The following is a 10,771-nucleotide window of genomic DNA, read 5'->3' on the forward strand; positions in this document are numbered from 1 at the left end:
AGACTCCCTATCTCTTAGGGATTGTTCATCACAGTTGGACTTAGTATTTATGTAATAGTAACAAGGGTTTTGTTTATCTTAAGTACATTGTAATTGATAACTTTCTCTATGGAAGTTTTCTTCAAGAGTGTGTTCGTAACCAAAGTATGTTCGAGGTTCTCTACTGAGTGTATGAAACTAATTATCAATAGACTAATTAGTTACTAAGTCTTTCTTGATCTTTTTGTGTTTATAAATGGACCAACATAATGCCATTTGTGTCATTCCCAAAAATAAAAAAAAATCCACCATTCTTTGCTATTCTATAGTCTTGCATGTATTATAACTTCCTCAGTGATGTGCAAAGGGAAAACACTATTAATAAACGATTCACAATCAAGCCTATCTTCACACAACCTGTAAAATCAACAAAATCGTGTACATGATTTGGACACCTAAACTTGTTTGGTGTTGGAGACTATTGGGACTTGTAGAGTTTTTTTTAGTATGAGGAAGCTTCTAAAAATAAAGGCTTTAGACCGGGGATAGATTGATTATTCGGCCTTTTGTTTTCTTTATTAAGCTTGATTTAAGAGGGGAATTGTTTTGTTGAGATAAAAGCTTTCTTTCTTTTCGATCTCAACCGAAAAAACATAAAACATTGAAGTTTTCTTATTAACCTAATAGTTGTATTCTCTACCTATACCACTAATTCTAAATAGACTCTTTAGAAAATGTAAAAAAAACAAAAAAATACTAAACTTTAAATAAGAATTTATAATTTTTGGCATTAATTGATTGAGAAAAAAAGGACAAGAATACATTATTAGTATCTTTACTATGTTACAAAAAAATCATTCCAAACACATCAAATTAGCCTATCAAACATGTTGGCAGCCCTCTACTTTATCATTTCTCCCTTCAAACTTGATGTATTTGTACCAGTTTGCCACTAACAAGTACACCACAAAATCAGCACTTGTCAAAACGGCTAATAGAAAGTAGAAGTTGTCCAAATGACCCTTGTTCAGATTTCCAGGAATCCATCCAGGCATTCTTTCACTACTAGAAATCTTCATCACAATTGTCACAAGCAAACTGCTCACATAGTTCCCTAGTGAAATCGAAGTCATACATAATGCACTTCCAAAGCTTTTAAGCCCATCTGGTGCTTGCCCATTAAAGAATTCCAGTTGCCCTACATACATGAAAACCTCGGAAGCTCCAATAAGTACGTATTGTGGGACTTGCCAGAATATGCTCAAAGTGCTTGACCCTTCACAAGTGGGGCAATCATCGTCCTTATATTTCAACCTGAAGTGTTCGACAGTGCCTGCTACTATCATTGCTAGTATGGCTATAACAAGGCCAACCCCCATTCTTTGAAGCTCGGTTAATCCTCTGGGGGAAGAAGATTTCTTTAGTCTTGCCACTAATGGATCAAGAACTCGTCTATAAATGAATATGAAGGCTGCAACACTTAGGATGTCAAAGCTAGACATGCTTGCTGGAGGAATGTGGAAGCTTGAGATGTTGGTTTTCATTGCAGCTCCTTGTTCAACAAACAAAGAGGCCATTTGAGTGAATACTACTGAATAAAGGATTGTGCATAGCCAAATAGGAAGGAGTCTTAATATGCATTTCACTTCCTCGACTTGTGTTACAGTACAAAGGTGCCATGGGCTTTTAATATCTTCTTTCTCAAATGAGTTTTCCTTTGAGGTGATCACCGCAGCTCTATCCAAGAATCTGGCATGAAAGAAATCATCAGCATCAAAAGAAAAATGGTTCTACAAATAATTTGGGAAATTTTGAACTTGCTTGTTAAATAAGGAGGTGATCTAATTAGAAAAAGAAACGTACTTAAATCCTTGTGTATGAAGAATATTTCTGCTTCCATTATTGGGATTTTCTTTGCCATCGATTTCATATAATTCGTCACCATTAGAAGGGATCGCAACCTTCCATTTCCTGAATGAAGCAACCATCACTTGGGAAAATCTTGATAAAGGATTCCCACTGGGTACAAAATGTCTATATCTTGGTGTACCCACAAGAAACAAGATCAACCCCACAATTGCAGACCCCGCAGATGCCCAAAACCCTAATGCCCACGTCCCTCTGTCTTCAAAATACCCTATTATGGTGTTCGAGAAGAGTGATCCAAGATTTAGTGCCAAGTAGAAGTAGCTAAAGAATGATACTTTTCCATGTCCTTCTTCGGGATGATCCTCATCAAACTGATCTGCACCAAATGTGGCTATGTTGGGTTGATACCCTCCATTTCCAAGGGCAATAAGGTAAATTGAAACGTAGAACATAGCCGTTGCAAAGCCCGAATGAGTCCCACATGGAGTTTTTTCATCGCCGCATCCTTCTGGTTTCACCAAGAATATATATGACGACAGTGATAACGATATCAAGCCCTGCGCATGTCATATTAATTGAAAACATTAGTTGGAATAAGGATCGATCGATCGACATCAGTTTTGATAAACTGAATCTAGACATGCATAGATTAATGAAAGATTCGTAATCACTGTTCAAAGATCCATGCAGACACTCATGTGAACGATGATGTGATTAAAGTTTTGTAGTGTTTAGATGCTTACGACGACAAAAATGGCCTGAAAGATCGCACACGTCTTGTAACGACCCCAATATGAATCACTAAGAAAGGCACCGAGGAGGGAGAAGATGTACACAGTTCCAGTCCATTTACTAACACTGTTCGCTGCTTCAGCATTATCTTGACCCATCACTCTCGTTAGAAAAAGAACCAAATTCACCCCTACTCCGAAGAATGCTAGCGTTGCTAGACCTTGGTTCACTGTTTTCATATTTTCCATTACAAGAGAGACAAATGTTAGGCATATGTACAAATATAGAGTAAGAAGTTCTGGTTGTAAACTTATATGTAATAGCTCCGAACATGTCATGTAGCATATAAAGGATATGGGATTTATGTCGGAATGATTGAGATGAATACCGAAAGGAAAATAATTCATGATAACGATAATCAGGTGGACCAATGATTTTCTCATCGTTTCAAAATTTGATTTTTGTTTTGTTAAATTACTTGATTGTAAAAGATTCTTGGTATTTTGAAAGAAGGTATACCAAGTATGAGGATTGCAGCGAACCATGATCCTGTTCTTTCTCGGACTGCTGGTCGGCCTTTTCTATCGACTGATCCATCCTGAGTGCATTCTTCGTTCTTTTTTAGCGTTTTCTCCTCAGAGTTTCTCTGAAAACGAAATCGTTATTGAGTAAGAAACAACACATGAACAAATACAAAAATGATAACTTTTTAGTTTCTTGTATTGTAAAACAATGAGATTGATCGTTCAATATTCATGGAGTGGGTGACGTTATAAACTTAAAAACAAGAACCAAAGACATGGGTTGAATTCAGTTATCCAGCTAATACCCTCGATATGTAACTTGTTTGCAAGATGAAAACCCCACGCTTTTAAAAACTAAATATGTGAAAAATGAGTAAGAATCAAGCTAAAACCAACCATTTTAACGATGTTTAAGCAAGCCATATAATAGGTGTTGCTCCTCTCGATGATATATATGGTTATCAAGATCCAAAAAGTATAGAGAATCAAGAAGGATTTAGAGAGAGAAAGAGGGAGAGAGTTAGATTCAATGGTGATGGGAGAATAGGAGGGATGGGTATTTATAAAGGATGAGTATCACAATCCTTATAGAAGGCAGGTAGTTTGGTGAAAGATGAGATTACGTATGAAAGTTGGCAGTGAAATTGATGTTTGTGTTGTCTCATTGCAATCCACTAAAATGATAGAGATCTCTTAAATTAATCTAGAGATCCAGAGTTTAAATTCGCACTTAGCTATTGTTTGGTAAATGAAAAGAGACGCATTAGAAAAAGATAGTGAAAATTTCATTTAAAAGGTGCTTTTTTAAAAAGTTTTTAAATGGATTGCAGTTTCTCTCCTCTTTATGTGTGTTACAGTGAGGAACATCATTAAACCACTTGAGAAACAAACAAAAAAAGATGACGAAGAACCTGGCTGGAAAAGGAAAGCAAATACAAAAAAAAACTCAAGAATTTCAGGTTCACGTGTAACAAGTTGTAGCCTCGTGCGCATTCATGGTTCATTGAATGTGGGTTGATGTCTGAAGTGCCAAAAATCACTGGTCTTTTGACATCACTAACAAGCAATGCTATATTTTCCACTTGTGTACATCTTTGTAGTTACATCATTAATTACATGTATATTTTGAGCATCCAAAATACAAAGTTCAATGAGAGACATATAAGCATAAGGTAAAACACATTATTGTTTAAAACTCAACAATTATTGGATGTCACCCGAAATTCAATGAATATAAAATTTAATTGCCACTGAACTAATTTAATAACCCCTGAATTGTTCAAAATAAGAAAAAAAAAACTTTCAAATCCTTAAATAAATATCTTAAATTAGGTTTTGTAATAAATGATTTTTTTAAAATATGTCTTTGAACATTTTAGAGTTCAATATGTCATATGGAAAACATTGAAAGAGTTGAATGAAAATTAAAATGATGAGATGCTCTTAGTTAATAATATATACATATTACATAATTTATCGCTGTAATTAATTAAGCCTTGTAAAATTGTTGTGTGCTTAGTTGATGACAATAATATAAGCGCACAAACTAAGATATTTAAATGTGATCAAACCATTTTATTACAAATTAGAGAAGTAGCAGGGGGGTTAGTCTTTGTATTCGCTACATGACACCCTCCCTTCTCAATTGCTTCACCAATATTCATGCCAAATACCATATTTAATGAAACTTGGGTTAGTATCATTTATATGAAAAGTTATTAATAATTTAAACCCATACATATTTCATTCAAAGAAATAGATTGGGCTGTAGTTAATTTGGATTTAATATTAATGTTTATAAATCATGTGATGTATAATAATATCCTGTTGATATACACTGAATATCTGTGTCATATAAAACAAAATATATCAAAAATACATAATCTCATCAACGTTAGAACAGAAACGTGACATAACTGGATACATAAAAACACCAATTGATCACCAAACCTTTGTTGTCTCTTTCACCCTCTCTAAGTTCCCCACCACCATGGACTAACTTTGTAGTTGTGTGATTAAGCTGTCTTGACGTGGACATTATCTTTTTTTAAAACAATGAAATTTTTCTAGTTACTTTTTCCTTCTTTTGAGTATTCAAATCTTGCATTTTAAGCCTATATTTAGTTTATCTTTTCTAATAAATAAATATTTTTTTGTCTTTTTCACACTCTCGTTCAATTTATCAAATATTATTTTGTAGTTACTTTGAATTTTTTTTCAACATATCATTTTATGAGTTTTTCTATTTTGTTAAATTTCATATAATATTTTAATAAAATAATTACAATAAATATAATAATAAATGGAGATGAATTTTATTAATGATATGTTGGCGAGTGCCATTTTTCGTAAAATTGTCCAAGATATGGAAGTTCATCTCGACATGACGGCCCGTCAGAAAGCGGTTTTGCAGTGCTTACGTGCACCACATGCCCAAGATTTTCTTCATGCTATCCTTATAGATGAGATTGGCCAACATATGTCTCCTGTGGAGTATTGTACTATCCTCAAACATCAACTCATGATTCCAATATTCCCAGCTGACGAGATATGTCTGGTGTGTCGCAAGGCATGTTTGGACTCCTTTGGAGAGCATGCAGTTCACTGTAAAGAACTCCTGAGGTTCAAATACAGGCACATGGTCAGAGATGTTTTGTTCGATATGTTTAAGCGTGCAGGAGTTTCTGCTAAGAAAGAGACACCTGTGAATTTCTTGACTGACCCGACAGAAGGAAGGTCAACCCTTAGACCGGCTGACATTTTGATTTTTGGATGGGTCGGAGGGAAACATGCATGTGTGGACCTTACAGGGGTATCCCCTCTCGTGGGCTTGAGGGCGGGGGGTTCTGCTACAGACAAAGTCAACAAACATGAGAAATCATGCATGGAAAATCAACACGTGTTCATGCTATTTGCATTTGATACGTTTGGTTTCCTCGCACCGGATGCGGTAGAGCTTCTTAATAGAGTACAACGGATCATTCATTGCAATGGTATATCCCCTAGTTCTATGAATGTAGTATTTAAAAGATTGAGCTTTGCTATACAAAAAGTCGTAGCGGCGCAACTTGTTGCCCGTTTGCCATCTCACTTGTTGTACGATGATAATTAAATATCATATTACTTTTAAAAAAATAATGAACTTACATTTTCTTTTTAAAATTCCTAAACTTAAAGCTAATTAGTTTCTTTTATTTATTAAATTTATTTGTTTAAATTTAAAAGATAAAAACCTTTCCATTATAATAGTTCATTATTATTTTTTTTTTCTTATAAATTCAATGTTCTTAAGTATTTTAATATATATATATATATATATATATATATATATATATATATATATATATATATATATATATATTAACTAATGTAATACATGAGTCTCACAACAAGTATTTAATAATATAACTAATTGGTGTAAAAATGTAAACCATATATGTTCAACATAAGGACAAAGTCAAGAAGACAATATATATATATATATATATATATATATATATATATATATATATATATATATATATATATATATATATATAGAATTAAGTTCATTTGAGAACAGTGTTTATTGTGAGAACACCATTTGTATACTATTATTCTTGTTTGAATTTGATATGTATAGTATTGTAGTAATTACAATATGAATATATTCAATTTTATATTGCCATTCTACTATAAAATTTATATATATATATATATATATATATATATATATATATATATATATGTAGTAATTTAGTAAATTCTAATGTGAATGTTAAATATGTGACTCTTCATATATTCGATGATGAATAATGTCATAAAGTTGTAAATACTAAATTTTAATGTGAATATTAATGTGTGGTTGTTCATATATTTGTTGATGAATAATGTCATAACGTTGTATATACAAAATTCATAGCAGAATAGTAATATAAACTAGTGTTCTCACGTTCTCACAATAAATACTGTTCTCACATGAACCTAACCCTATATATATATATATATATATATATATATATATATATATATATATATATATATGTTCAAATATTCTAACTATTTAGTGGGTGTTGGGTATTATTTTTTATGTTATTTTCTCTTATGTTTTCAATTGGAAACACATAAGTTTACATTTAGCGAATTTGTGTTTTTAGGAACAGGTGTAAGGTATGGAGTTTCATATTTTTAATTTTCCTTAAAAGTGTTTGATGAAATGTCAATGAGAAATATTTTATAGCAGAATGTATTCTATTTTGCCGAAATGTATTCTGAAATGAATGTCTTTTCTATATTTTCTTAAATGATTTCCGATATTATATTTGACTAAAATGTTTTTTTTTTTTTTTTTTCAGAATTCATGCGGTGTAAATGAATATTAAAAAAAATGTTTATTATATTGTCTATATATGTTGCATGTCACGTGTTTATGAAAATGCCTAAAAGAGAATTTGATGTTCAAATTCTAAAAAACACAAAGTGAATTTTGACTTGGTTATTGGTTTTATTTGGTTATGACCATGTGGTATGCATTCTATCAGAATTATTAAAGTTTGTTTTATTTTTTTTTTTCATATAATAGCATTCACACATAATTTTATTCTTACATAGTTCGATTTCATGACAGTTCTTCTCATAGAATACGTGAAAGGAACATGATTTTCATGGGCCTGAAGGTTGGATGATAGTGTGTGAGATGAAGATGAACAATTGTCACCCATCTTGCAAAAAGAATGGATTATTTATCAATATATTATGGTAATTTTTGCATAGAAGGTCCAGTACTTCTACATCTTATTTGATGAGAGTTATATGTATTTACATTCGTGAACTTCATTGTTTGTATATGTTTTGTTTCAGGACTACTCAAAATGTAGCAATGTTGCTTGGAACAACAATAATGGGTGAAATTAAGATATACTTTCATAACAATTGAGATTCACCACACCAATAATGAGAATGAAGATTATTTCAAAAATGTCTTACTATAAAATATTGTATTCTTATGGAATGAAGATTCTTTAAAAATAACTTACTATAAAACATTGTATATGCTTGTTGGATGTGACAAATATTCCAAGAATGACATCCTAATTTTATAAATTGTTACTGTAAACTTGTTGTATTTGTTTATTTTTGGACATTAGTTTCTTGAATATTGTTAAAAATAGATAATTATTCTTTAAGAATGTTCTTATTCTTCAATATGTTCATTCAATCAGAATATGTATTCTGTCAGAATATGCAATATATCAGAATTTGTATTCTACCAAAATATGCATTCTGATAGAATTAAAAATAAATTAATTAAGAAAATCACAATTCAAAATTAAAATAATAAAAAATCCCTTAAAATCCAAAAATTCCTTTCTTAAATTTGTGTTTCCTAATTTGAAATTAATGGAAATGTACAATTATACCTTTTCTTTAATTAAATTGTATTATTCTATTTTTTAAATTTAATAATATAGATAAATGACTTTCTTAAAATAACTAAAATGACTGGTCCACAATCATTCCTATATATATATATATATATATATATATATATATATATATATATATATATATATATATAAGAAAAACGGTTATTAGTGGCAACGAAGATCCTCGCTAAAACTTGATAAAATTGGTGTTGTTGCCTTTAGCGGTGACACATCGTTGCTAATGCGTCGCCACTACTGGCCCGTCGCTATTGCTTAAAATCATGGGTAAAGAAACTTGTCGGGTGCTAAGACCCCTATACTTGAAGTAACGGTTATCACATTGTTCACACACACATCTGATTTAACCATTACTACTAACGTATGACTTGGATATCTCGATAAAAGTGTTATGTCCTCATTCGAACATGGGATAGTTGTGATGTGGATTAGCAGTCCAACTTTTATCAATAGACATGATGCAACTGAAACATAATTTAGGGTTTATGTTCTACTTGATGGAAAACAAAAATCAGATAGAGTATTTATAATGTAGACGATTAGAAAAGTTTCCCTTGAAACGCGAACAACAATTCGGAAATAGATACAGTATTCACAAGGGTAGTCTTTTAAACCTACCTTTTCAATAAATTATCTCATATATGAATGTGTATTATATAAATTTATGTTTAAGAAAAATATGGCAACATTTCCCCTTAGCTCCCATGTATCTATCTATATATATATATATATATATATATATATATATATATATATATATATATATATATATATATATATATATATATATATACCCAACGAGAATAGAAAATGACAACTGAATCTGTCTTAAACAAACAATCATTTAATACATGTTCATATACTAGATGAGATAAAGTACTCAAAAAACAGTCCCATAACAGGGAGAACCCAAAATTAAATTCAAAACCAATTTTAGGCTTGTATTTCTAAGCTCATGATGATTACAAAGAAGAAACACAAACGAATAAAATTTGGAAGAAATGTTTTGTCATTTATAACATCTTATTTTTGTATATTTTTGTTATTATGGTATTAAATTTTGTTTTAAGTTTTCTATAATATAATTTTACTTTAAATATTATATTGTTTTTTTTATTTGAGAATTCTACTTTGCATATTTTTTTTTTATTAAAAGTATCTTTTATTCCTATTATAACATTGTACTTTAAACGGTTATCTTATGTTGTTTTTTAGTGTAGTATTGTATTTTAGATGACATTGTGAATTATTGCATGTTACATTTTTTGTTTATTCTATTATAGCATTCTACTTTACATATTATGTACTTTTGAGGGATTGCCTAATTAAGTTGGTATTATTCGAGGTTATTTTGTCGACATTGAAAGAAAATTTTACAATTGAATAGAATTTGGATGATTTTTTTTTGTTAAACATACAATCATGATGATTACACAACTAATGAATAATTCTAAATAATTAAGTCATAAGAAACACAAACTTTTAGGCATAAAAAATTAAGTACGACAAAAACAAAAAGTTATTATTTACTAAATCTTTAAAATTAAGTCCTTAACAATGAAATCATTATTAATTAATTTCTTAATGATTAAGCCCTTAATGATAAACCACTTGAAACTTAAGTTATGTTCCAAATTGCATGCAACTAAACATATACATTCCAAATTGCATACATAATTTTCTATTTCCATACAAATACACATATATAAACATAATTTCCACTTTTCATGCCTACATTACACATACAAATACATTATATACACATACAACTGCACATACCTATACATTATATACTCATACCACTAATTATATACCTAAAGACACATATACATATACAAATACACATACATTATATATTCAAATACACATACAAATAAGAAAAACATAATTATATACACAAATACGCATATAAATACATTATTTTATACAAAAAAACATATAAATATAAAAAATTATGAGAACACCGAACCTGTGAGACTGTCTTGATGATTTTCAGGCAGAAAACGGTGGTGGTGGTGATTCTCCGACAGGATTTCGGTGAATTGAATTTCCATCAGATTTCAAGAAATCCGGCAAGAAGGACTAAGCAAATCAGAAAAAACAACAACATATCAACGGTAAGAGAAGAAAGCAAAAGAGAAACACAAAAAAAACTTATCTATGTCGTAAACAATGGGGTCACTGGTATTGCACTTTTGTTGGTCATTGGTAATGGGGATGGTGTTTTTTGGTTTCAATCGGACT

At 30.5% G+C, this 10,771-nt stretch overlaps 1 protein-coding gene across 1 annotated transcript; it reads right to left on the reverse strand.

Moving 5' to 3' along the window:
* Positions 1-741: 741 nt before the first annotated feature.
* LOC145097477 (protein NRT1/ PTR FAMILY 7.3-like) lies at positions 742-3,652 on the reverse strand. Its single transcript, XM_079035047.1, has 5 exons — positions 3,501-3,652; positions 3,100-3,226; positions 2,592-2,809; positions 1,843-2,405; positions 742-1,728 (listed from the first exon to the last, which is right to left on the reverse strand). The coding sequence occupies exons 1-5, from the start codon at positions 3,525-3,527 to the stop codon at positions 861-863; spliced, it is 1,803 nt and encodes a 600-aa protein (XP_078891173.1). The 5' UTR covers positions 3,528-3,652; the 3' UTR covers positions 742-860.
* Between the last annotated feature and the right edge of the window lie 7,119 nt (positions 3,653-10,771).

The sequence above is a fragment of the Lactuca serriola genome, chromosome 1, assembly GCF_051521515.1.
Source record: "Lactuca serriola cultivar US96UC23 chromosome 1, Lser_US96UC23_V15, whole genome shotgun sequence".
NCBI lineage: Eukaryota > Viridiplantae > Streptophyta > Magnoliopsida > Asterales > Asteraceae > Lactuca > Lactuca serriola.

Bases quoted from the DNA above. Each gene is read 5' to 3' on its own strand.
- LOC145097477 (XM_079035047.1), bottom strand. From the start codon at position 3,527: ATGGCTTGCTTAAACATCGTTAAAATG. The intron at 2,810-3,099 runs GTATACCTTCTT...ATATGAAAACAG, and splicing joins CGCTGCAATCCTCATACTTG to TGAACCAAGGTCTAGCAACG. The intron at 1,729-1,842 runs GTACGTTTCTTT...CTTTCATGCCAG, and splicing joins CTTCATACACAAGGATTTAA to ATTCTTGGATAGAGCTGCGG.